The following is a 27,878-nucleotide window of genomic DNA, read 5'->3' as shown; positions in this document are numbered from 1 at the left end:
GCCATCACAGATCCTGTCCTCACTGAGTGCTGACATTTCTGTTTGCCCACATACCTCATTCCTGTAGTGACAGACTGCTAATGTGTCCCACACAAAACACACTGCTTTACACAATGCTTGTACTCAATTGTTAACTGACCTTGTATGGATACAATTATAGCGGGTGAGGCATGCCTGGGATGATTCCCTGTGCTGGGGGCAAGACTCTCTGTTGGGGATATGGGACTGGCCAAAGCTCTTTCCATTGTACACATTTCTGGGGCTAGTTGAGGAAGCTGAGAACTGCTCCACAAGCACTGAAGTTATCCAAAGCCTGATTAACATCCCCAATGGGGTATTATCTACAGTTCTGGGTTCTTCACTGATCCTCCGACGATGCAGCATTCCCTCAGCGCTGACCCTCCGACAGTGCGGCACTCCCTCAGCGCTGACCCTCCGACAGTGCGGCACTCCCTCAGCGCTGACCCTCCGACAGTGCGGCACTCCCTCAGCGCTGACCCTCCGACAGTGCGGCACTCCCTCAGCGCTGACCCTCCGACAGTGCGGCACTCCCTCAGCGCTGACCCTCCGACAGTGCGGCACTCCCTCAGCGCTGACCCTCCGACAGTGCGGCACTCCCTCAGCGCTGACCCTCCGACAGTGCGGCACTCCCTCAGCGCTGACCCTCCGACAGTGCGGCACTCCCTCAGCGCTGACCCTCCGACAGTGCGGCACTCCCTCAGCGCTGACCCTCCGACAGTGCGGCACTCCCTCAGCGCTGACCCTCCGACAGTGCGGCACTCCCTCAGCGCTGACCCTCCGACAGTGCGGCACTCCCTCAGCGCTGACCCTCCGACAGTGCGGCACTCCCTCAGCGCTGACCCTCCGACAGTGCGGCACTCCCTCAGCGCTGACCCTCCGACAGTGCGGCACTCCCTCAGCGCTGACCCTCCGACAGTGCGGCACTCCCTCAGCGCTGACCCTCCGACAGTGCGGCACTCCCTCAGCGCTGACCCTCCGACAGTGCGGCACTCCCTCAGCGCTGACCCTCCGACAGTGCGGCACTCCCTCAGCGCTGACCCTCCGACAGTGCGGCACTCCCTCAGCGCTGACCCTCCGACAGTGCGGCACTCCCTCAGCGCTGACCCTCCGACAGTGCGGCACTCCCTCAGTATGAGTTTTGGGAGCATTGACCTGGACTGTGCCTGCATATTTGGAGTAGGTCTTGGACTCCTGCCTTGATGGGGGATGTTCTAATCCCTCCCCAGCATTGTTTGTGCGTTTGCTGTCTTCTGATGTCTTCGTTTATCTCACTTCCCTTATCCCTTTCATCCATCCCTCCTATTTCTTTCTCACTGTTTCCAGGCACACGTGTGAAAGCCCTGGCACCACGGTCTGTGCTAATCTCACCCAGCAGGTCTGCTGCCAGTAGGATAGCCAGTCAGGGCAACACCTCACCAGGTACAACGCTGTGCCCACAGCTGCCTCCCCCTTCCTTTACTGCCCTGCAATGGGAGAAAGATATCCTTGACCCTTCCTCTCCTCCTTCAGCTCCACCCCAGCCTGTCTCCCCCCTCCCTCAGTCCTGCGGCAGAATGTTCTGCCCTTACACCCAAGTTATGGTAAATAATCTCCACTCTATCCCTCCCCTTTCAATCCTGATTGCTCCCCTCTGTGGTGAACAAGCCCACTCCCCCCCCCCCCCACCCCCCGCCCTGCCCCATTGCTTTACCTCCTCTTATCCTATCTGCTGTATTTGATTTCATTTTTGTGAAGTTTCAGAATGCCATGAGATTTAAGTCCATTGTGTAACTCTCCAAATAATAATGCAACGTGGAGGCCTTGTATACAACATGGAGTGTCCATCTTCAGCACACTTATGAGCTCACACTCTCAAAATCTCTCTCCTCCCCCATTTTCTTACTCTCTCTAAAACTCTGTCTCATGCCTAGGCAACATCCTTGACTAACCTGCCTCATGTAGATCACTGGCTGATGGCCCTCTTTCTGTCTCGCCCAGGGATCATTGAACATTGATCAAGAACAGAAACCCTGCCTGATTTCCCATCTTTGTAACTCAAGGATCACTGGAAAATGATAAGAGCAGAAACCCTGCCTGATTGTCCTACCTGTTGCTTGCAATCAGTTGTTTGCCCATCTTTTCTCTGCAGGAATTGTACTCTGTGGGGCTTTGCTAGCTGGCCCAGCATTTGGTGTTCATCCCTAATTGTCTTTGAACTGTGTGCCTTGCTTGGTTATTACAGAGAGCTGTTAAAGACCAATCACATTGCTATGAGTCTGGAATCACATGTTGGCCAGACTGGGTAAAGACAGCAGAGTCCCTTCCTAAAGCCTAGTCCAGGTGCATTTTTATGACAATTAATGATAGTTTCTGATGTGATTATGAAGGCTAACTTCTAATAGAAGATGTTTTTTAAAAGTTGAATTTAGTCAATTGAATTGATTTTGACACTGTGATTTCAGAGGGTTATCCTGTGTCTCTAGGTTACTTGTGCAGTGATCACATACATCACCATCTCTCCCTAAGGCCAAGCAAGCAGTGACTGCTCTCCATTCCCCTGTTCACATCTTGTTACTTACCACTCTCCCACATTAAGTAAATGAGAAGCCACAATATCTGTCAGATTTAGCCAATACCCTCAAAATCACTGTCCATCTCAGCTTCTTACACCAACTGATCACACAAAATTCAAACTGACTTCCCAACAGTCAGACAGGAGTATCGATCCTGCACCGCAAACCCCCCACCCTCCCCCTCCCCACCGAAAAAAAACATTCCTCTGTCTGGAAACACGCCCGATTTTGTGTCTCTTCATTTTCCACTTCATGCCTCATTTGTCCCTTTTAGTCTGTTTCATCTCTGCTTGTGACCAGAAACAAATGTGGGAATGACTGGGGAATAAAGGTGTGTTTTGTTGTAGTGGTGTCCCTCTGTTAATATTGAAGTGTTCTTCACCTCTCAGGCCAGCTGATTAAATTCCCTGCATGTGAAGGATTTTTGTGGAGGACAGTGGTGATTCTGTAAGGGTTAATGATGTTCCATTCTTTTTGGGAAAGCTGAGAGTCTTTGTTTCTCAGTCTAGAATGCTGCATCCTGTCCTGCATTCTCCCGGGTCAGAGCTGAGCAACGCTCCCCTGTCCCGGGTCAGAGCTGAGCAACGCTCCCCTGTCCCGGGTCAGAGCTGAGCAACGCTCCCCTGTCCCGGGTCAGAGCTGAGCAACACTCCCCTGTCCCGGGTCAGAGCTGAGCAACGCTCCCCTGTCCCGGGTCAGAGCTGTAGCAGAATGCTGGGGGTTGCTGTAATCTTGTCTCTGTGTGTATCACCTTCCAGGGTGTAGTAACCTTCACCAGTCGCAGAGTGGTCCGATGACCGGCAGTGAGGAGTCATCCCGGGGGATTGCTGGTGAGAAGTTTGACATTGTGAAAAAGTGGGGAATCAACACCTACAAGGTGAGTGGAGGGGAGTGATCTGTGTTATGGGGTAACTCCCCATGTTAACCTATGTCCCCCCAGACTTGCACATCAGTACCCATGTTAGACTGTCCTCCAGATAAAAGCAAGATACTACAGATTTTGTACATCTGAAATAGAAACCAAAAATACTGCAGAGATTCAGCAAGGCTGGCAGTGTTTGTGGAGAGAATAAAGTTAATGTTTCAAATCAAATATGGACTTCGGTCTGGACGAATGTGAGGTGATGCATTTAGGCACTACAAATAGGGCAAGAGAATGGACCCTGGGAAGCACAGAGGTTCAGAGAGACCTTGACGTACATCTGCACCGGTCCCTTAAGGTGTCAGGGCAGATGGATAAAAATGAAGGCATATGGTATACTGGCCTTTATTAGTCAAGGCATGGAACTTAAGAGTTTGCTGAGGGGGGGCAGTGTATAGTTATGCCGAAACAGCCTAACTGTTTACAGTTCAGGGAATCCACATTAGAGGAGAGATGTGATAGCACTGGAGAGGGGGCAGAGGGAGATTTACCGGGATGTTGCCTGGGCTGCAGACTTTCAGTGATGAAGAGAGAATGGACAGACTGGGGCTGTTTTCCTTAAGGCAGAGGAGACTGAGGGGGACATGATTGAGATTTATGAAATTATAAGGACACAAATAGGGTAGACAGGAAGAAACGTTTTCCCTTGATGGAGACATTAATGACAAGACGATGTAGATTAAGGGAAGGGGCGAGAGGTTTAGAGGGGATGTGAGGAAATACTTTTTCACCCAGAGGGTGATGGGAATCTGGAACTCCCTGCCTGTGAGGGTGGGAAAGGCACTTGCAGTGCCAAGGTAGACAAGGCAAAGGGCCAAGTACTGAGAAATGGATTTAGGATCGTGAGGTGGTTGTTTTTGACTGGCCTGGGCATGACGGGCTGAGGGCCTTATTCTGTTCTGCAGATCTCTTTCACTGTATGGCATTTCAGAACCAAAAGGTGCTGGAAAACTGTTTTTCTGCTGTTGACAGAGGGAGAAGGGAATGATTGGAACAGATAGGGAGGGTGCCCAGAACAAAAGGCGGCAAGTCATATGAAATCAAAATGTTAAGTCTGTTTCTCTCTCCACAGATGCTGCCAGACCTGTTGAGTTTCTCCAGCATTCTCTGTTTTTATTTAAACTGTACCCTTCCTGTACTGGTATAGCTGCACCATTCTCCCCAGCTTGCACATCCCAGATCTGCGCCAATCACCAACCTTTACTCTCTGTTTCCAGATGCACATGGACACTGTACCTGTTAGTGCTGTATCCCAATGTCTTGCTGTTGAAATTGCTTTATCTAGCCTTCTTTGAAAGAGCAGGTTCTCACTGCTTACCAAGTTAAGGGAGTGTTAGTGTGTGAATACCATCCTGTCTTGGAAATATATCGCCGTTCCTTCACTGTCTCTGGATCAAAATCCTGGAATTCCCTCCCCAAGGGCATTGTGGGTCAACTTACAGCACATGGACTGCACTGGTTCAAGATAAGGGGGAGGCAGTAGTACATTGATAAGGTTAATCCAGAACCCTGTTAATTATTCAAGGGACATAGCTCGCATCCCTCCATGATGACCCAGAATGTTACCTGGGTCACTGGATTACAGTCCAGTGATAATACCACGGCACTGTCACCTTCTTGTTAATTATTGTAAAAACCTATCCGATTCACCAATGTCCTTGAAGGAAGGAAGTCTACCGTCCTTACCTGGTCTGGCCTACCTCAGGGGAGGTGATCACTGGACAATTAATCCAGAGACCTGGGTAATGTTCTGGGCACTCCAGTTCAAATCCCAGCACAACAGATGGCTGAATTTGAATTTAATAAAAATCTGGAATTAAGAGTCTAATGATGATCAGGAACCCATTATCAGTTGTTGGAAAACTGCCATCCTTACCTACTCAGGCTGACACATGACTCCAGACCCACAGCAATGTGGTTGACTCTTAACTGCCCTCTCAAATGGCCTGACCAACCATACAGTCCGAAGTCAGTTATGGATGGCCGGTAATATGCTGGGCTCGGCTGGGCTGGACTGGACTGGGCAACAATGATGGCATCCTGTGGATGAATTTTAAAAAGCTGTCCTCTCACCTCCACAACCAGATGTTGGTGTGTCAGATTGCACTGATGCTGATAGCACCATCATGTTGTGTTGTTGAGGTTTGTGGTCAGGAATACATGTGGTCTGTGTGGTTCAATGTGGCAGTATTGGGCAGTCCAGGCTTTCATTTTCTGCATTCTTATAACACGTGTCTGAGAGCTGGCAGCTGCTGAATGATCTGAGATTGTTGGTTGTGTGACAGAGTCGGAGCTAATGTCAATACTTCAGTCTAACAGACATTACCATTGGCTGTGTCTGTAGTGTACAAAGCAGTTGATCTCGGAGAGGTTTGGTCGAGGCTCTCGGACAGTGGACCTGGAACTTGAAGCACAGATCGAGCTCCTACGTGATACAAAGAGGAAATACGAGAATGTGCTGCGGCTCGCCCGAGCGCTCACAAACCATTTCTACAACTTGGTCCAGACACAGCGGGCCCTGGGCGAGTCTTTCTCTGATCTCAGTCAGAAATCCCCTGAACTCCAGGTACACAATGGACACGGGCAACAGACACCAACCGGGCTGAGAGTATGGTTTGTCTTGCTACCGGTGGGAGGTGTTGGTGTTCCCTGTGCTGACTGTGGTGGGTGTCCATGTCCCTGTGCTAACCCTGGGGTTAACTCTCTGTTTTTCTCTCTCTCTATCTCTATCTCTATCTCTCTCTCTCTCTCTCTCTCTCTCTCTCTCTCTCTCTCTCTCTCTCTCTGTATCTCTCTCTCTCTCTCTCTCTGTATCTCTCTCTCTCTGTATCTCTCTCTCTCTCTCTGTATCTCTCTCTGTATCTCTCTCTCTGTATCTCTCTCTCTCTCTGTATCTCTCTCTCTCTCTGTATCTCTCTCTCTGTATCTCTCTCTCTGTATCTCTCTCTCTGTATCTCTCTCTCTCTCTCTCTCTCTCTCTCTCTCTCTATCTTCATGCCCCCAACAGGAGGAGTTTGGACATAACGCTGATACTCAGAAGCTGCTGTGTAAGAATGGGGAGACATTGCTTGGAGCCATCAACTTCTTTGTATCGAGCATCAACACACTGGTCAACAAGACAATGGAAGATACGCTGCTCACTGTCAAACTGTTTGAGAATGCCAGGTGAGGCCATTACAGTATAGAGCAGGCTGAGGAACTCAGGAAAGAAATATTCACCTGACTGAGGGAAAAAGGCTTCAACTAAGAGGGCAGAATTATTTTCTATTGCCTTAAGTTTAAAAGATTGAGCCATGTCAAATTGAGATGTTTAAGATGATTGGAAGGTCTTCTACCATTGAGAAACTATTTACTTTTGTTGGGGGAAAGAATTTCAGGTCAAGGGTCAGAACCTTCAAACTTGAGCTGGGTTGTTCAGTAGTGATGTCAGGGAGCACCTCCACATGTAAATGGTGTGGGGAGTCAAACTCACTACCAGAGAAAACTTGATGTAGAGGTCCATATAAATACATCAGTACACAGATAGTTGGTAAAGGTCTGGAGCCAGTAGAGGGAAAGGATGTTGTAATACAGGTCAGGCAAGGTTTACCAAAAGAACAGGAAAGGGTGGAAGACTGAATGGCCTCCTGAAGATGTGACATGGGCACAGACTGAAAGTACGAGTCTGGTCAGTGCAGGCTCAGTGGAAGAGATCTTCTCTAGACTAGCTTTACTGTGACCACCTGATTGTGTGTGATCTTAGCCACCCCTCAACTCGGTTAAACTCCAGTGGAAACAAGCCCAGTCTGTCCAAATCTTCCTCTTAAAACATGGCTCAGTTGTTAGCACTGCAGCCTCACAGTGCCAGGGATCTGGGTTCAATTCCAGCCTTGGGCGACTGTCTGTGTGGAGTTTGCTCATTCTCCCAGTGTCTGCGTGGGTTTCCTCTGGGTGCTCCAATTTCTTCCCACAGTCCAAAGATGTGCAGGTCAGGTGAATTGGCCGTGCTAAATTGCCCATAATGTTAGGTCCGTTAGTCAGAGGGAAATGGGTCTGGGTGGGTTACTCTTCAGAGGGTCAGTGTGGACTGGTTGGGCCGAAGGGTCTGTTTCCACTCTGTAGGGAATCTAATCTAATCTAAAAACCCACTCCTTCCAGGGATCAGTCCAGTAAACCACCTCTAACTGTCTGCAATGCATTTACACCTGTCCTTCTACTAGGAGCTTAAAATTGCATGCAGTCAATTAAATGCCCTTCATAACTACAGCGTAACATTCTCACGTTGATGTCTGGTTCCTCTTGTAATAGAGGACAGAGCCCATGTGCACTAACTTGTGACTCCGGTGCTCGCTCCCTCTGAATCCCTCTGTGCCTCAGAATTTCACTTCACATTTTCCCACATCACAAAAGCACAGAATTGTTATAGTGCCAAAGGAGGCCAGTCAGTCCACCATGTCTGCACCAGTTTTATCCCCTAGTGCCAATCTCCTGCCTTGTCTCCATATCCCTGCACACTATTTCTCTCCAAGTAACCATCTGGTGCCTTCTTGAATTGAAGCTGCTTCCACCGCATTTCCAAGCAGTGTATTCCACACCGTAACTGCCTTCCTGAATGGAAAAGCTTATTTTTCTCTCATCATCCTTGCTTCACTTGGACATCACTTTAAAACTATTCCGTCTTGTTTTTGTCTTTTTTAACGAATGGAAACAGCTTCACCCTATTGGCATGTCTCGCTCATTTCTGATTTTGAAAACCTCAAAATCATCATGCTGCATCTGTCAGATTTTTCCCCACTCACTCAATCTGTCCCTGAGTCTGTATTCTTCCTTATGTTGTCCAGCACACTTTCCCACTGATCTCGGTAATCTCTGTGAATTTCATTACCATTTATTTGCTTCCCTCATATAAGTGATTGAAGCCTTTGCACAGAACCTGTGCGATTTTACTTGCCACATCCAACCAATCAGCCAAAGTACCATTGATGCTGACTGTCTGCTTCCTGTTAGTCAGCCAAACCTCTCTTAGACACGCAAGACATCTTGAGCCCCCAGTTTGCACAAGAACTGTGGTGTTAGAACTGGCATTGCAAGGTAGATGATTGAACTAACAGTGGCACCATGATACAGGCAGCCAATCTAGTGGGGGAAGCACAAGGAATGTAGTGTTACAAAAGCAGAATTTGCTGGAAAAACTCAGCAGGTCAGGCAGATCTGTGGAGAGCAATCACAGTTAACGTTTCGGGTTCAATAACTCTTGTTCAAACCGGATCCAATAGGTTAACTCTGCTTTCTCTCCAAAGATGCTGCCTGACCTGCTGAGTTTTTCCAGCTGTTTGTTTTTCTTTCTGATATCCAGCACCTGCAGATCTTTGTTTAATTTTGAATGTAATGTTTGTAGGAGACACAATAGTGAGGGGCGATTGACACTGTTCTCTGTAGCTAAGAGTGAGAGATCCAATTGTTGTGTTTCCAGCTCACTCTGGGCTTTGGCACATGCTCAGAGCCAGAGAGGAATTTGCAGGGGAAGTATCCAGTATTGATGGTACATATAGGGGCAGTGTAGAGGGAGCTTTACTCTGTATCTAATCCTGTGCTGTCCCTGTCCTGGGAGTGTTTGATGGAGGACAGTGTAGAGGGAGCTTTACTCTGTATCTAACCCTGTGCTATCTATTTCAGATTGGAGTATGATGCTTATCGCACGGACCTTGAGGAGTTGAACCTGGGACCCCGTGATTCGCTGACCCTGTCGAAGATCGACCTGGCGCAGCAGCTGTTTCTGGTGCATAAGGAGAAGTACGAGAGATTACGCAGTGATGTCACCATCAAGCTAAAATTCCTGGAGGAGAATAAGGTGCTAATTGGTTGTTGGGGATGGTGGTTGTTTTGTACTGGGGCCGTGGAGATACCAAGGCGGGTGGTGGTGGAATCAGATCTAGAATGCTTGCAGCAAAGATGGACGGTACTTTGTCTAGTTTCTGTGCTGGTTCTACAAGAAGGATTCAGCTCAAAGCTTTATTCTTCCTATTTCCACCAACACTGCAAATCATCTAATTTCCACCTGCCTCCCCCCACACTCTCAGACAGTACATTCCAGTCCCTAACTGCTCTGTCCTGGGGAGGTGTGATGTCTTTCTGATCTGTAGGTGGTAGTCTTTTAGATTAGGAGTGAGGTGATAGATCTGTGTCTGATCTGGGGGTTTCAGAGTCTTTGACCTGTTAGAGCGATAGGGTCTCTGAGTTGGTGGGTGTGGGGGAGGGTGTGCAAGATCTCCCTAACCCATGGGGATGGAGGGGGGAGCTGATGCTGGGGTGCACTGACCTTGTGTGAGGGTGAGGGTGAGGGTGAGGGTGGGGGTGGGGGTGAGGGTGAGGGTGGGGGTGGGGGTGAGGGTGAGGGTGAGGGTGAGGGTGGGAGTGGGGGTGAGGGTGAGGGTGAGGGGTGAGGGTGGGAGTGAGGGTGGGAGTGAGGGTGAGGGTGAGGGTGGGGGGTGAGGGGTGGGGGTGAGGGTGAGGGTGAGGGTGAGGGTGGGGGTGAGGGTGAGGGTGAGGGTGAGGGTGAGGGTGAGGGTGGGAGTGGGGGTGAGGGTGAGGGTGAGGGTGAGGGTGGGGAGTGAGGGTGAGGGTGAGGGTGAGGGTGGGGGTGAGGGTGAGGGTGAGGGTGAGGGTGGGAGTGAGGGTGAGGGTGAGGGTGAGGGTGGGGGTGAGGGTGAGGGTGAGGGTGAGGGTGGGAGTGAGGGTGAGGGTGAGGGTGAGGGTGAGGGTGAGGGTGAGGGTGGGGGTGAGGGTGAGGGTGAGGGTGAGGGTGGGAGTGAGGGTGAGGGTGAGGGTGAGGGTGGGGGTGAGGGTGAGGGTGAGGGTGAGGGTGAGGGTGAGGGTGAGGGTGAGGGTGGGAGTGAGGGTGAGGGTGGGGGTGAGGGTGAGGGTGAGGGTGAGGGTGGGAGTGAGGGTGAGGGTGAGGGTGAGGGTGAGGGTGAGGGTGAGGGTGGGGGTGGGGGTGAGGGTGGGGGGTGAGGGTGGGGTGAGGGTGAGGGTGAGGGTGGGGGTGAGGGTGAGGGTGAGGGTGAGGGTGAGGGTGAGGGTGAGGGTGGGAGTGAGGGTGAGGGTGGGAGTGAGGGTGAGGGTGAGGGTGGGAGTGAGGGTGAGGGTGAGGGTGAGGGTGAGGGTGAGGGTGAGGGTGAGGGTGGGGGTGAGGGTGAGGGTGGGGGGTGAGGGTGGGAGTGAGGGTGAGGGTGAGGGTGAGGGTGGGAGTGAGGGTGAGGGTGAGGGTGAGGGTGAGGGTGAGGGTGAGGGTGGGAGTGAGGGTGGGAGTGGGTGAGGGTGAGGGTGAGGGTGAGGGTGAGGGTGAGGGTGGGAGTGAGGGTGGGAGTGAGGGTGAGGGTGAGGGTGAGGGTGAGGGTGAGGGTGAGGGTGGGAGTGAGGGTGGGAGTGAGGGTGAGGGTGAGGGTGAGGGTGAGGGTGAGGGTGAGGGTGAGGGTGAGGGGGGTGAGGGTGAGGGTGGGGGTGAGGGTGAGGGTGAGGGTGAGGTGGGGGTGAGGGTGAGGGTGGGGGTGAGGGGGTGGTGGGGGTGAGGGTGAGGGGGGGTGAGGGTGAGGGTGAGGGTGGGAGTGAGGGTGGGAGTGAGGGTGGGAGTGAGGGTGAGGGTGAGGGTGGGGGTGAGGGTGGGGGTGAGGGTGAGGGTGAGGGTGAGGGTGGGGGTGAGGGTGAGGGTGAGGGTGAGGGTGGGGGGTGAGGGTGAGGGTGGGGGTGAGGGTGAGGGTGAGGGTGAGGGTGGGGGTGAGGGTGGGGGGTGGGGGTGAGGGTGAGGGTGAGGGTGAGGGTGGGGGTGGGGGTGGGGGGTGGGGGGTGGGGGTGAGGGTGAGGGTGAGGGTGGGGGGTGAGGGTGGGGGGTGGGGGGTGAGGGTGGGGGGTGGGGGGTGAGGGTGAGGGTGAGGGTGAGGGTGGGGGTGGGGGTGGGGGTGAGGGTGAGGGTGAGGGTGAGGGTGGGGGGTGAGGGGTGAGGGTGAGGGTGGGGGTGAGGGTGAGGGTGAGGGTGAGGGTGGGAGTGGGGACTCTGACCCTGCGGGTGGGTGGGTGTGGGGGCTCTGACACTGGGGGTTTCTGATCCTGTGTATGGGTGGGGATGGGAGTGGGGGGCACTGACCCTGGGGGTCTCACCCTGTGGGGAGCTCTGACCCTGTATGTGGGTGGCGATGGGAGCTGGCACTCTGACCCTGTGTGGGGGTGAGGGGTGGGAATGGAACTGGGGGCTCTGTACCGTGGGTGAGGGTGGAGTTGGGAGTGGGGTCTCTGACCCTGTGTGGGGGTGACGGATGGGGATGGGACTGGGGGCTCTGTACCCTGTGTGTGGGTGTGGGTGGGGGTGCGGTTGGGAGTGGGGACTCTGACCCTGGGGGTCTCTGACCCTGTGTGTGTGGTTTCCCGGCAGGTGAAAGTGATGCACAAACAGTTACTGCTGTTCCACAATGCCATCTCAGCCTGGAACCAGCAGCAATTGGAGCAAACCCTCAAACAATTCAATGTGAAGATGAAGGTGTCGAGCTCTGAAAAACCATCATGGCTGGAGGAACAGTGACAACAAAACCAGTTTGGAGCAGGACCTTAGGGAAGCAGAGCCAGGCAATGAGGAAGCTGCATTAAATACAAAAAAAAAACTCAAACATTTACCATTTGATTCCATGTGTTTGAAACAAACTCTCAGACATGTTAGAATTTTAGGGGAAATTTCCTGGTTGCTTAAACTCAAATCATTTCCAGATTTCTTGGCTTTGTAATCTTACACTAAAGCAAACACTAAGGTACGATGGGACTGTATCAGAGCTTCAAGCATGCTCCTCGTTTGTAAATATTCAGTCTAGGGACCACAGAGGATTTCCAGATTCCTGGAGGTCTGTGGGTGTGGTGATACCTGGAAGTTTGGAACATGAGTCACCCTCCCAAAACATCCCGGTTCCCTAAAGTCTTTGGGCTCTGGTCTTGGGGGTGCTGAGTTTCGTGGGGAACAAGTTATTTAAAGGGGATCTTGATTTATTTAGTTGCTTAATTCTGAAGGGGGGGAGGGGGGGCGGGGGAATGAACCTTCCAGACACATGGAGCTGCCAGTTGGTGAGGCCATTGTTCGGGCTCCTCCATCATGACCAGCTCCCACCCCCTCCCTCCGTCCCACCCCCAGTGGGGGTGAGCACCTTACCGGGAGGCACCATAGTTAAAGGTTGTCCCATGAATGGGGAATTTCCCAAACCTAGAGTATCTTATTGAAGCTGAGTGGAGGAGAGGGGGTTTGGCTGTTAGATGGAATCAGTTCAAACATCCACAAGTGTTGTCACTTTGGGGGGAGTCCCCAAGTATTGGAAATGTTTGCAGAGTGAGAATTCTGTGGTGTATTAAAAAAAATCTTTAACTCTGCATTTTCTGTATGTACTGTTTGTGATGTTTAAATTTATTACTATGAAAGAAACAAATCAAATAAACAGCAAAAACCAGGTACGCTGGGGAATTCTGGAAATAAGAGTTGTCAGGATTGGGAGAGATGGGGATACAATTGGACAGCAACATTCCTGAGACCCATTGCTCCCTGAGACCGCTCCTGCCACTTCCCTCTTCCCCCCCCCCCCCCCCCCCCCGCCCTCCCCATCTCCCTCCACACTCAGCCTGCTGTTTCTGCTGTTTCTAGACCCTTCAGTTTATAATCTTAAAGTATACAACTGGTGATTTTATAAAATAAATTCCCTTCCATCTCCATTTTTGAGGCAATGAAGTATGCGATTTGTTGAGTGTGTGTGTATTTTTATTCTCAGCTGCTCACTCCAGGTCCAGGCTGGTGGTTGAAGTGAGCAGATAGCTTCTTCGCTGACCTAGGCAAACCAGACACCAATCAATAAGCAGAGTGTGGCCTGGCTCAGGACTCCACTTGGGCCTGGCTCAGGACTCCACTTGGGCCTGGCTCAGGACTCCACTTGGGCCTGGCTGAGACATTGAGCTTGTCAGGAAATGGGGCGATTCCCTTCTGAGTTAGTGATGTTTCAAAACAGCTAGAGGTACATGTCCTTGTTTAGTCACTCAGTTATGATTTTAGTTAGATCACAACATTATTGGCTGCACCTACTCAGGTTCCTGAGCTCCTGCTGAGGGTCTCCTGATCCTGGCTGATGGGAAGTCCAATCGCAGAATCTGGTTTGGGTGGACCATTCGTTTTCTCTTTGTAATTTACTTACTGTGCATTGAATACACGAGGCTACTGATGTACTTTTAACAAAATTCACTAAAAAGGAAAACACTAATTTATACTGTACAAGAGCAAATGAAATGGTCTGATTGCAAAATAGATAAATTAGCAAATAAAGACTCAATCCTTTCACCTTCAACAACAATCTCTCACATACTGAAACCTCCATGAAGGCTCACTCTTTTCACTCTAATTTCCTTGGCTGCTTTCTGGCAAAACTGTATCCACCCGAAGCTCACCTTTAGTTAATGTTCCTTCGCAAGGTCCTTATCCATGAGCAGAGCTCACTCACTGTTTAGCATTTGTTAGGGATTGGGGCCTATACACTCTCGAGTTTTGAAGAATGAGAGGAAATCTCATTGAAAGGAAGAGACAGGACAGCAGCAGGTGAGATGTTCCCCCTGGGTGAGCAGCTGTCAGAGTTTAAAATTAAGGGGGGGTGTCATTTGAAACAGAGATGAGGAGAATTTCTGGTTTTGCTCAGATGTTAGTGAATGTTTAGAATTCTAGAGTTCTGTGGGAGCTCAGTCTTTGAGTATGTTTAAGGTTGAGGTCGATAGACTTCTGATGACCAATGGAGTACGGGGTCCAACCATGATTGTATGGAATGACAGGGCAAGCTCGATGGGCTGAATGACCAACTCCTCTCACTATGTTCCCAACTTATACATTCAACAGCCTTGTAGCATCTATTCCTCTCTTGACACCTTCTAGCCTTCTGTAACCATACTGCAACAGAATTTTACATTAAATTTGGGCAAGGTGTAGTTCAGTCTGAAACCCCGGATCTCACCTAAAGAAGGGAAATTATGAAGGTGTGATGAGAAAGTAGGCTGCGGTGGATTGGAAAATATATTGAAAGATTTGATGGTAGATGGGCAATGCCTGGTATTTAAGGAATTGAATATTAACTATATGATTAAATAATTAATATTTGCTTTTCAATCACCTGCATTCTTTTAAGACAAAAATACCCAATAGGAAAAGCGAGGAAACTAAAGTTAACAAGGTTACAAATCACACAACCCCAGGTTATAGTCCAACAGTTTTATTTGGAAGCACTAGCTTTCGGAGTGCTGCTCCTTCATCAGGTGGTTGTGGAGGACACAATTGTAAGACACAGAATTTATAGCAAAAGTTTACAGTGTGATGTAACTGAAATTATACAATGAAAAATACCTTGAATATTTGTTAAGTCTCTCATCTGTTAGAATGACCATGATAGTTTCACTTCTTTCATATGTAAATTGCAAAACTTTTTTTAAAAGTTACATTCTCAGATTAACTGTAACAATTGGTATCAGAACAGATAAGGTATTGAGATGTTGAAGGTGTTAGCTCCCTGTCTGTGCCATAATGTTTAGACTGATTCTAATCTAAAAAGTGAGTTCTTAGACCGCCAGTTCTGATGTGCCACAGCAAGGAACTGTAATGATCTCCTCAGGAAATAGAGACGCGCTGCAACCAACAGGGTACCCATCGTTGTCCAGTACTTCCCAGAAGCCAAAAAACTATGCCATGTTCTTCACAGCCTGTAACACAATGGTGCATTGTACAGCTTGGTATATTGTTGAAACTGAACAAAGGCTATGGCAACGGATGAATGGGCACCGCACAACAATCAACAGACAGGAGGGTTCCCTCCCAGTTGGGGAATACTTCAGTGGTCCAGGACATTCTACCTCGGACCTTCGGCTAACCATCCTCCAAGGTGGACCTCGGGACAGTCATCAGCGAAAAGTGGCCGAGCAGAGGCTGATAGCTAAGCTCTGTACTCATAAGGAAGGTTCATGTCACACTACAGGTGATCCCACTGCACTATGAACACACACACACACACACACACACACACACTTGTATGCGTGTGCGCGCACACAGTCACCCCTATACACAGAGACACACTTTCACAGTCACACATGTATCCTCTCATAGATTTAGACACTTTACACACACACACACATACACTTTCTCTCACTGACACTCACAAACTCACATACACATATATGTTTGAGGGGTGAATTTGTACTTGCAGAGTTACATTGGACTTTGCTCAAAAACTACATGAATTTATGAAAGACTCTGTTAACTCACTTTTTAGATTAGAATCAATCTAAACATTATGGCACAGACAGGGGGCTAACACCTTCAACATCTCAATACCTTATCTGGGCTGACACCAATTGTTACAGTTAACCTGAGAAAGTAACTTTTAAAAAAAAGTTTTGTGATTTACATTGAAAGAAGTGAAACTATCATGGTCATTCTAACAGATGAAAGACTTAAACAATCAAAGTTAAAAATCACCCAACACCAGGTTATAGTCCAACAGGTTTAATTGGAAGCACACTAGCTTTCAGAGCGACGCTCCTTCATCACCTGATGAAGGAGCGTCGCTCCGAAAGCTAGTGTGCTTCCAATTAAACCTGTTGGACTATAACCTGGTGTTGTGTGATTTGTAACTTTGTACACCCCAGTCTAACACCAGCATCTCCAAATCAAAGTTAACAAAGGGAAGTTAAAGATAGTATTAGATCAAAGGAGGAGGCGGTTTATAAAATTGCCTGAAGATTGAGAGAATTTTAGAATTAAGCAAAGGAAGAACAAGAAATGAGAATTGGAGATTGTGGAATATTATTGTAAATGCTGTTTTACAAACATTGTTCGTGATATGGGTGTTGACCCAGCATTTATCATACATTCCTAATTACTGGAAGGGGGAAGGGGATTAATTATCAAACAGAAGGCCCTTTTGTTGTGCAGTGGTTGTGTCCCTACCCCTAGACTCAGAGGCCTGGGTTCAAGTCCCACTTTCTTCAGAGGTGTATAATATCAACATGTCTGAACAAATTGATTAGAAAAGTATAAGTCAACCACAATGCTGTTGTTCTAGACAAGACTAGATAAGAATGGTAGACTTCCTTCCCTGAAGGACATGAATGAATCAGACCAACAGCTTACCAGAACTTCAAGGGTCAGGGGGCAGAGGTGTTTGTAGTGGCTATCACTAAGGAGAAAGAGCTGCAAGGTCTGAAGGTGGATAAACCACCTGGACCAGATGGACTACAAACCAGAGTTCTGAAGGAGTTAGCTGAGGAGATTGGACAGGCATTCTGGGTGATCTTTCAGGAATCACTGGAGTCAGGGAGGGCCCCAGTGGACTGGAAAATGGTTAATATGACACACGTGCCCAGGAAAGGAGGGAAGCAGAAAACAGGAAATTATTGTCTGGTTAACATGACATTGGTTATCGGTAAGATTTTAGACCCCATTATTAAGGATTGGATTTTGGAGCACTTTGATGTTTTCAGTAAAATGGAGCTGAGTCAGCACAGCTTCATCAAGGGGAGGTCATGCCTGACAATCTGTTAGAATTCTTTAAGGAGGTGATGAGCAAGTTAGACAAAGGAGAGTCAGTCGAGTGATGCAAACTGCACTCAGTGCTCCAGCTGTGACCTAACCAATGTCCTGTACAGCTCCCGATCTTAGAATCTATGTCTATGTGATAAAGACAAGTGTCCCTCTGTGAGCTAATATGGTATGGCTTCACACTGTCCAGGGGTTGGGGGGAATGACAGCTCCCTTCAGGAACACACCACCATCCACCTGCAACATCCACTCCCTCCTGTAGCAGCAGTGTGCATCATCTACAAGGTACACTGCAGAAATTCAACAAAGATCCTCAGGCAGCACCTTCCAAACCCATAACCATGTCCATCTAGAAGGACAAAGGCAGCAGATACATGGGAACACCATCCCCTGCAAGTTCCCCTTCAAGCCACTCACTATCCTGACTTGTAAATATATTATTGTTTCTTCAGTGTCACTGGATCAAAATCCTGGAATTTCCTCCCTAATGGCATTATGGGTCAGCCTACAGTACGTGGACCGCAACAGTTCAAGAAGGCAGCTCACCACCATCTTCGAGGGGCAACTAGGGATGGGTAATAAATGTAGACCAGCCAGTGCCACCCACATCCCATAAAAGAATTTTAAAAATCCTTCTCCTTGCCCCAACCCCTGAACCCTCATCTTGCAATCCAGTGTGTGGACCCCAGATACTCAGAGTCCGACACCCATGCTGTTTCTTGACATTATCCCTCATTCTCAGTTCCTGAGCTGGGCTGAGCTTCCAGGAATCCTGAATCGGGAATAGTTTCCGGTGTCAGCCAGTGTGTGTGAGAGAGAGATTGCTGCAGCTGTTCAGAGGGTGGGACATGAACCTGCTCAGACGTGTTTGCATTCTGTCAGTAACTAATAACACTGACATCAGCAAACACACTGAGGCGATTCAGTCCCTCAAGCCTGGTCTGTTATTCAATTCTGTCACTGCTTTGTGTCACACTGATTCCCACAGTCTGTCTGAAACACATTGCTCTGCAACATCTCTCAGTGCTGAGGCTGAACACGGCCACAATGCAATCATCATGTCAGGCAACTCCTCACCTTTAGAGATTGCATCTCTTCATTTTTTTTTGTATTTTTGTTTGTGGACTGAAATGGGAAAAGGACTGTTTTAAAACCAGGGATTGTCTGCACTTTCTAAAGTAAGCTGACCCTTATTGTAAGTACTGTTTTCATAGCTGTTGGGGAAGCAGTGGGGAAAACATGAGTTATAGACAAGCTGGAATCAAGGGACTTGGTACAAGTGAAGGTCTGACTGGCTGAAAATGTGTTGCTGGAAAAGCGCAGCAGTTCAGGCAGCATCCAGGGAGCAGGAGAATCGACGTTTCGGGCATGAGCCCTTCTTCAGGAATCTGAAGTCTGACTGGCAACAAGTAGCTCATTGGTCTGTAAAATGGTGACTAGTCCCCAATGGCAAAGGTTGCCTTGCCTGCCAATAAGTGACTGGCTTCCAGAGAATTGACCAGTTTGTGGATGAGAACTTCAAGGCAGAAGCTATCAAACCTCTGGAAAGGAAGGAGCATTTCTGCTTCTCGGTAAAAAAAACTTCTCAATCCTGAAGATAGCTACATCACTTCCTCTCATCAGTTGTTGTAAACTCAAACTTTTAAGTCTGAGAGCTTTCTAAGTACAAACTAAACATACTGCGTCTCCAGTGAAAGGATCATCTCAGTAACTGAGTGGGCAGGTCCCACTGAACTGTCTTCTCTTTCCCTCTGCCCTTCTTCACTATTGGGTGGGTTGGCAGAATGTGTATGAAGGAGTGTTTATAAAGGGGTTTGAGAGTTTTAACCAATAGACTATGTTGGCTTATAATAGTTTATCTGTAGCTAGGATCAATTATCTGTAATAAACAGTGATTCATAGAATCCTTACAGTGTAGAAGCAGGCTATTCGGCCTATTGAATCCACACTGACCCTCTGAAGAGCATCCTCACCAGACCCAATTCCCTACCCTGCATTTCCCATGGCCAGTCCACCCAACCTGCACATCTTTGTACTCTGGGAGGACTGTGGGGCAGTACAGTAGCTCTGGTCAGCACCGCTGCCTTACAGTATCAAGGACCCAGGTTCAATTCCAGCCTCAGGCAACTATCTGTGTGGAGTTTCTACATTCTCGCTGTGTCTGTGTGGGTTTCCTCTGGGTGCTCCAGTTTCCTCCCACAGTCCAAAGGTAGAATAGGTGGATTGATCATGCTAAATTGCCTATAATGTCTGGGAATGTGCAGGCTAGGTAGATCAGCCATGGGGGTTGCAGGGATAGGGGAGGGGGGGGTGTTGAGTCTGGGTTGCATGCTCCTCAGAGAGTTGTTGGGCTGATTGGCCTGTTTCCACATTGTAGGGATCTATGAAACCAGAGCACCTGAAGGAAACCAACGCAGACATAGGGCGAATGTGCAAACTCCACACAGACTGTAGCCTGAGCGTGGAATTGAACCTGGGTCCCCAATTTTGATTCTTGTTCAGTACAGAATCCTGGTCCATGCTTTTTGTCACTCTGGGTCCAAAGGACACGGAAACTGGGGAATCTGTGTCTTTTAAAAATCTGGAAATTCTGGGACGGTTCCAGGATCAGTCAGATATGAATTCCAGCGTACTCCTCTCACCCCCTCCCCCCCCACAAATGGAGGACAAACCAAGGAACTTCACCCTTCCATCATGTCATCGTTGATCTTTGGTACAAGTTACAGGGAACAGAAGGCCTTTCAGTTTTATTCTGTAAACTAAAGTGACAATATTTTGTCATTATTTGTACAAATATGTTCTTAATTGTGAAGTCCCTCTGTGATGTTATACTTGGTTTTATTTTAATAAATTATGACTTGTTCCAGTTGTATTATCACCAAAATCTACTCTGGCCACCATCTTGATTTTTGAACAATTCATCTATCTATCTCTCCACCCAACTTCATTGTTAGTCTGTGTCAAGCCAACTTATTTAATGGAGATGACCCCCACCTAGGGCTTACAATGAGTATGTGCAGGAACTGCTCCCCCTAGTGTTTGTGGCACAAGCCAACAGCTACCCTGCAGGCTTTGTGACAGATAATTAAAGACATGTATTTACAGTAATTACAGAGTACCCTGGGCAGTTCCTGACACTGAAAGAGATTTAAATATAACTGGTGTAATATGCAAAACACAGCAACTAACGAATGCACAGCAAGAGTTCACAAACAGCAAATGTGATATTGAGGGATAAATCTATGCCATGACTCAAGGAAATAACTGCAGCCATTCCCTTGGTTCCTGTGGGATTTTGTACTTTCTTGGAATCAATTCCTGGTTGGATTCTCTGCTCCTCAATGAGAATATATGCCCCCCGCTCCCATCCATCCAAAGTGAACATCATTCACTCGAGGTCTCGTGGGAGGGAGGTTGGGTCTGTTCCTGGGGTTGTGAGGGGGTTAATCTCTACCCAGAGTCACAGGAAGGTCAGTCTTACTTAGGATCATGGGGATGGGCTCAGTCTGTACCCGGGGCTGGGAGGGTATATAATATTGAGTCCAATCCAGTTTCCCCTCCCCCAGTTAGTGACCTGAGAGAGTGAGTGATCAGGAGTTTACCATCAGACTGTTGACACACTCTGCCCCTTACACTCAGCCGCGTCTATCTCTTTCACAGACTGCATGAGGCTGTTTTATTGAAGGATGTGCCTGTCCCTTTAAATTACCTGGGCTGGAAACCAGCTGGAAATAGTTACCTGCGCAGTGAGGGTTAATGCTAGTGGGTGTGGAGGCCTCAGGGATAAACTCAGCTCAGTCTTACTCATTGCTCTGCATACGTATTCAGCTCGTAGTCCTTCCTGTCAGTCTGAGCTTAGGCCCAAGGTGTTTCAGATCCATAACTCCTGTTAAGTATTCTGAATTCCCAGTGGGACTCAGACTTCTCTGAATGGTGTTCCATTTATTGGGAATGAGATGAACTGGGAATGAGAGGGAATCTGTGAAGGGAAGGCTTAACATGGACAGTGGGATGAAGGTAAACTGTTTCCTCTTCACTCACGTCTCGGGGTTTCCTCTGTTAGAAATTTCCTGATTTTTGATACTCATCATCACTCTTCAATACCCACCACTCTGCCTTCCGCTCCTGGGCCCTAAACTCAGGAATTTCCTCCCTAAACCTTTCTGCCTCTCTCTCTCTCTCTCTCTCCACCTTGAAAACACTTCTCAAACTCCTTGACTGAGCTTCTCAATGTGTTGTCCTCATGTGGTTTGACGAGAGATGCTCCTTGTAATGCCCCTGTGAAATGGTTTGGAATGTTTCCTTGCGGTGAAAGTGCTATCAAGTTGTAAGTTGTTGTTGACCATAGGGATGTCTTTTCCTCTCCAGGAATTCAGTTGGTTTGAAGGCTGCTGGATCCAGTTGCTGTTAAACTCTCCTCCATTCCTTGAAAGATGCCTTTTCAGGCCTTGATGTGATCAGAGTCGATTTGTTTCTGGAATAACTTGTAGTACAACTCAGGAACGGTCCCTGTAACCATGGCAACAATGACAGGTTTGGGCCATGGAAAATCCAGAACAAATCAACCCTCTGACCCCAAGCCTGGTAACCAAGGACAACTGCCCTCTGACCCCAAGCTGGGTAACCAAGGGCAACTGCCCTTTGATCCCAAGCCCAGTGACAAAGGGCAGCTGCTCTCTGACCTCATGGACGGTAACCAAGGGCAACCACCTCCTGACCTCAAGCCCTGTAACCAAGGGCAACCATCCCATCCCACTCAGGACACCCCATCTGCAATTTCCGCTCCTCACCCTCCTCCACCTCCACCTCCTCCTCCACCTCCACCCCCTCTGCCACCTCCACCCCCTCCCCCACCCCCTCCTGTACCTGGGCCCCCTCCCCCACCTGTTGGAGGCATTCAGAGATCAAGAGTGACTCGGCGTTCCACACTCCGTAAGTTTAATTGGGAAGCCCTTCCCCAGAACAGGGTGGTTGGGAAGCAGAACATCTGGACAGTTGAGAAATGTCCGGAACATTTTGCCATCGACACGGAGAGAATGGAGGAGCTGTTTGGCCGCAGGGACAACCAGAAGACACTGAGTGTTCGAAGGAGCTTCCGAGCAAACTCCCCACAGAGAAACGGAGTGGAACAGGTGAGTAACCCCCAAAGACACCAATACCTCCTGCATCTGACAGAACTCTAGTGGGCCAGAGGGGAAATAGAAAGACAGGAAGGCCATGAGTGAGGGAATGTACCCTTTATGTTTTCACAGAGTGTGGGCCTGATTAGAGACCAGCCTGAATTGAAGATAGTCTGTGTGGCTCCCCAGGATCCATGTGGGGACAGTGACTTCCAGAACCACAGCCAGCAGCTTAGAAGGAATGTTGGAGAAGAGTCAACCTCCTTCTAAAGTTAGGTGCAGGTTAGGCTAGGTAAGGATGGCACAGTTCCTTCCCTGAAGGACAGGATAGTGAGCCAGATGGGTTTTTATAACATTCGATGGTAGTAATGAATGTGGGAAAATAAAAATGAGGGTTAGGAGGAGGCCATTCAGTCCCTCAAACCTCCCCCTTTATTTAATAAAATCATGGCTGAGTTGATTGTAATCTCAAATCCACATTCCCAATAACCTTTAACCCATTTGCATTGTGATGGAGAATGCAACAGTTAACATGATTGACAGTTAACTGCTAAAATCTAGGAGGAAGTGAGAACTGCAGATACTGGAAATCAGAGTCAAAACGTGTGGTGCTGGAAAAGCACAGCCGGTCAGGCAGTATCCAAGGAGCAGGAAAGTTGACGTTTTGAGCATGAGGTTCTTCATCAGGAATGCTGCTCCTCAGATGCTGCCTGACCTGCTGTGCTTTTCCAGCACCACACTCTCGACTCTGATCTCCAGCATCTGCAGTCCTCACTTTCTCCTAGTTGATTTTAGCCTCTTCCAAGGATGCCTATCTTGAAGAGGTTCTCCTCCTCTCTCTACAAACATGTCATTGAGTCTCACTCTCTCAGTGCACCCCCCCCCCCAGGTCATCTCCTCTGCCCTGAAGCTCTTCAGCCACATTCTGAAGCAGACTCGCTACCACAGCCACATCTCCTTCCTCAGTGCCTGCCTACGGAATCAACTGATCCCGTGAGAACTCTGGACCACATTCGGACCAACACAATCTGGACCTGAACAGGACAACCAGTACCTACTACAAAACCAAAACCTCCAGAAACGGTTCTCCTTCCAGATCCTCCGGTCCACACTCGCAGCCATGTGCCATCACCTACTCTCCCTGCAGTCAGCCCTGCCACAGCTCGGGGCCACACTCTCCCAGACCTGCGAATAACTTCCAAAATCTGTTTGGAAAGTGGATGTGAGGAATGTTGGATCAGCTATGATCCTCTGGAATGGTGGAGTAGGCTAAAGGGGCTGAATAGTCTCATATTCCCTTGGGGGAATCAGTCATTATCTAATCTAGTCTGAAGGAATGCCTGCAGCCTAATGGAATGGGGGAAACAGGAGATGGGTATATTAATGAAAAGTTAATTGCGATTGATTTATTTCCATTCAAAAATGGGGAGCCAGTAATCAGTGGGGTGTGAGTTTTATGGAGTGCGCCTAACTAAATAAACCTCACACACAAAAGTGTGGACTTGAATTCTGTTTAGATACAGTTATCCTGTTGAGGATAACAGCTGTATCTTGGGTCTTGGCAGACACAGCTTGCTCAAGAAATAAAAGGTTGAGAATTTTTTCATCAGTCAATCTCCTCCAAATGAGCATTTAGGATTCACATGGATTTTACCCCAGAGGTGTTTTAGAGCTGGGCAGCTTGTTCTGTGCAGGCATTCCTGTCTATTGATTCCTGTGCAGGCATTCCTGTCTATTGATTCCTGTGCAGGCATTCCTGTCTATTGATTCTAGGCAAAAACAACTCTTAAAGCCTCACAATGTTTAAACAAAAGCATGAGTATATTGTTATGTAATAGTACGTACCTGAATGTCACGAACAAAGATTCATTTTGCTGAAATGTGTTGTCTTGCACTCATCAGGACCATTCACAAGAATACCAATTTAAGAGGAAAATACATGTATGTAATATAATGTTAGAGAAGACTGCTGATTGTTTACTTGATGAGTGGATTCTCAGCGGTAAAGGTGTTGCCATGGAGAATGCACCAATTAATGATCATTGACAGTTAACTGCCAGACTTTGTTTATATTTTTAACCAGGTAGGTTGATGCTAATTGGTCCAGGTATTTCACTGAAAAATGAATCAATGTGAGCATTGCTGATTATTGCTGTCCCTAGCTGCCCTGGAGAATGTGGTGGTGAGCTGCCTTGGCAGTCCATGGGAAATTGAGGTAGTCACACTGCCATTCATCCCTGGATATTGCCTCAGTGACCCTGAGGGAATCGAACCATTATCACCTGCTCAGCTGTGATTAACACCGATGCTGTCAATCATTGTGGGTGTGGCAATGGGAGATACTCTCAGCTCTGACACGAGGAGAAAGGCAGTCGTTTGGGGAACATTCTAATGGCCGATGCTTTCTGTTCCTAGGTCTCTATCCTGGATGCCAAGAAGAGTATGAACCTCAGTATAGTCCTGAAACAATTCAAAAGGTAACAGATGGTCAGTCAGCGTATCTGTGCCCATCTTCCTTAAGATATCTAATATTTAGCTGCTTGCCTTTTTCCAAATCTGTTACACTGAGGTGAATAATTTAGTCCTTGGTAAGTTTGCTTTCAGCATTTATTAGTAAATTGATTGAGTTTTTTGAGGATGTGACCAAAAATATGGATGTGGGTGGTGCGGTAGATGGTGTCTACAGGGACTTTAGCAACGTCTTCAACAAGGTCCCGCATGGTAGATTGGTTGGTAAGGTTAGATCACATGGGATCTAGGAAGAGATAGTCAATTGGATACAAAATTGGCTTGATGGTAGGAGACAAAGGGTGGTGGTAGAGGGTTGCTTAGACTGGAGGCCTGTGACCAACAGTGTTCCACAGGGATCAATGCTGGATCGACTTTGTTCGTCATTTAAAATAACAAGGAGGTATGGTCAGTAAATACTTGTGGATGACTCCAAAATTGGAGGTGTACTGGACAGTGAAGAAAGTTATCTCAGAGTACAGTGGAATCTTGATCAGATGGGCCAATGCGCCAAGGAGTGGGAGATGGAGTTTAATTTAGATAAATGTGAGGTGCTGCATTCTGGAAACGCAAGTCAGGACAGGACTTATACACTTAGTAGTAATATCCTGGGGAGTGTTGTAGAATAGAGAGAATAGAATAGAAAAGTACAGCACAGAACAGGGTCTTTGGCCCACGATGTTGTGCCGAGGCTTAATACTAATGTAAAATATAATAACTTAACCTATGCACCCCTCAACTCACTGCTATCCATGTACATGTCCAGCAGTCACTTAAATGTCCCTAATGACTCTGCTTCCACCACCACCGCTGGCAACACATTGCATGCATTCACAACTCTCTGCATAAAGAACCTACCTCTGACATCTCCTTTATACCTTCATCTTAATATCTTCAAACTATGGCATCTCGTACCAGTCAATCCTCCCCCGAGGAAAAGTCTCTGGCTATTGACTCTATCTATTCCTCTCATTATCTTGTGTATCTCAATCAGGTCTCCTCTCTTCCTCTTTCTCTCCAGAGAGAAAAGTCCGAGCTTATTCAACCTTTCTTCATAAGGTAAGCCCTCCAGTCCAGGCAGCATCCTGGTAAACCTTCTTTGCACCCTCTCCAAAGCCTCTGTATCTTTCCTATAGTAGGGTGACCAGAACAGGACACAATATTTCAAGGGTGGTGTCACCAGAGCTGCAGCAAAACCTCGCGGCTCTTAAACTCGATCCCCCTGTTAATGAAAGCCAAAACACCATATGCTTTCTTAATAAGCCTATCCACTTGGGTGGCAACTTTGAGGGATCTATGTACTTGCACACCCAGATCCCTCTGTTCCTCCACACTGCCAAGAATCCTGTCTTTAATCCTATATTCAGCATTCGAGTTTGACCTTCCAAAATGCATCACTTCGCATTTATTCAGGTTGAACTCCATCTGCCATTTCTCAGCCCAGCTCTGCATCCTGTCGATGTTGAGCTGCAGCCTGCAGTAGCCCTCTATACTATCGACGACCCCTCCAACCTTTGTGTCATCTGCAAATTTACCAATCCACCCCTCCACCTCCTCATCCAAGTCATTTATAAAAACTACAAAGAGCAGAGGCCCAAGAACAGAGCCCTGCGGGACCCCACTCAACACTGACCTCCAGGCAGAATACTTTCCATCTACAACCACTCCCTGCCTTCTGTCAGCCAGCCAATTCTGAATCCAGATAGCCGAATCTCCCTGTATCCCATACTTCCTGACTTTATGAATGAGCCTACCATGGGAACCCTATCAACTGCCTTGCTGAAGTCCATATACACCACATCCACTGCGCTTTCATCGTCGACCAGTCTTGACATCTCCTTAAAGAACTCAGTAAGATTTGTGAGGCATGACCTGCCCCTCACAAAGCCATGCTGACTACCTTTAATCACACTATGCTTTGCCAAATAGTCATAAATCCTATCCCTCAGGTTTCTTTCCAAAACTTTTCTGGCCACAGACGTAAGACGTGGGAGTTCTTTGTCACAGATAGACAGGGTGGGTGGGCAACAAATGTTGGGCTTACCAACAACACCCATATCCCATGACAAAAATAATAAACAATTAATGCTGAATCAGAGAACAATGTTCAGCAGTGGCAGAATAAGGATGGTCTGTGCCTCTGTGTGGTCAGCTATCACAGAGGATCCTGAATATCTCCCTCCAGGGAAGAGCCAAAGGCATTGGTCCATCTCAGAGTCTATGAATAATGGGAGGGAGAAGCTGGAGGTCCCTGAATCAGAGCCTCAATTCCCAAGAAAGCATTTCAGAGAAATCTCATTTTAAAGGCCAGAGCTTCTGGACACGATAGAATTATGAAAATTTTTGGTGAAATCTGAACTCATTTCCAATGAGTTTCTCTTTACTCCTCTTGAGAGGAAAACGGTCTAGGCCCAATCTCAATTGAATCCCCAAGATAAATCCAGTGTCTTTGAAGAGCTACTTTCTTGCTTTCCTTCCTTCATAAAATATTAAAACAGCATTTTTGTTAAAGAGGTTTTCCCATTCAATAGGAATCTGGACAAAATTAATACAGAGAAAGCTTCCCATTGGTGGAAGTTTATAAAATCTGACAATATGGAATTAAAGTAATTAGTAAAAGTGACATGACGAAATCTTGTAAAAATGATGTGGGATTACAGGGAAAAGGCTGAAGAATGACAGAAGGTGGGCCGCTCATTTGGAGAGCAGATGTTTTGGAATTGTCAGATTGCTGCAGTTGTGTGAATGGATGTGGATCTACAAAGATTGGGTCTAGAATGATAGCACCACGTCTTTTCAGAGAACAATCCAATTTCCAGTGTTGCTAACGTGACTGAGCTATTTAAGGGGAGGCAGAGAGAGAGCTGTTAGCCTGATGTGAGGAACAGGGAATATTCTGGAATCTGCTATAAACATTATGCTGAGAGGACGCTTTCAAAATGATGATCTGAATGGACACAGTCAACATGGATTCATGAAGGGAAAATCATATTTAACAAAATCATTGTTATTTTATTGAGGAATATAACCAGTAGAAGAGATAAAGAGGGATCTGGTGAAGTGGTTTGTTGAGATTTGCAGAAGGATTTGATAAAGTTCATTAAACAAAATTAAACAAGAGAGCATTAAACAAAAATACAGCATTAGAGATTTAGGGCATAGATTGAATGCAAGTTAATGAACAGATT

General features: G+C 47.8%; 2 protein-coding genes across 9 annotated transcripts in view; both read left to right on the top strand.

Annotated features, from left to right (window-relative positions):
* Positions 1 to 13,212, top strand: part of LOC140481058 (arfaptin-2-like) — a 43,986-nt gene extending 30,774 nt beyond the window's left edge. For 6 of the 8 annotated variants that reach the window (XM_072576661.1, XM_072576655.1, XM_072576659.1 and 3 more), the window contains 6 exons: positions 1,345 to 1,440; positions 3,332 to 3,450; positions 5,840 to 6,061; positions 6,503 to 6,660; positions 9,151 to 9,325; positions 11,900 to 13,212. In XM_072576661.1, coding sequence (XP_072432762.1) covers positions 1,345 to 1,440; positions 3,332 to 3,450; positions 5,840 to 6,061; positions 6,503 to 6,660; positions 9,151 to 9,325; positions 11,900 to 12,046 — 917 coding nt within the window. In that variant the 3' untranslated portion in view covers positions 12,047 to 13,212. The remainder of the gene's footprint in view (positions 1 to 1,344; positions 1,441 to 3,331; positions 3,451 to 5,839; positions 6,062 to 6,502; positions 6,661 to 9,150; positions 9,326 to 11,899) is intronic. The other 2 variants (XM_072576660.1, XM_072576658.1) reach the window with 2 other exon arrangements.
* A 7,666-nt stretch (positions 13,213 to 20,878) lies between these two features.
* The window catches only part of LOC140481057 (uncharacterized), a 37,798-nt gene continuing 30,798 nt past the window's right edge, over positions 20,879 to 27,878 (top strand). The window contains exons 1-3 of the mRNA XM_072576653.1: positions 20,879 to 21,079; positions 21,431 to 22,194; positions 24,598 to 24,659. Coding sequence (XP_072432754.1) covers positions 21,580 to 22,194; positions 24,598 to 24,659 — 677 coding nt within the window. The 5' untranslated portion in view covers positions 20,879 to 21,079; positions 21,431 to 21,579. The remainder of the gene's footprint in view (positions 21,080 to 21,430; positions 22,195 to 24,597; positions 24,660 to 27,878) is intronic.

Source organism: Chiloscyllium punctatum, chromosome 9 (genome assembly GCF_047496795.1).
Source record: "Chiloscyllium punctatum isolate Juve2018m chromosome 9, sChiPun1.3, whole genome shotgun sequence".
Classification (NCBI taxonomy): domain Eukaryota; kingdom Metazoa; phylum Chordata; class Chondrichthyes; order Orectolobiformes; family Hemiscylliidae; genus Chiloscyllium; species Chiloscyllium punctatum.
The sequence above is the reverse complement of the archived record's forward strand: the minus strand, read 5'-3'. Positions and strand labels throughout refer to the sequence as shown.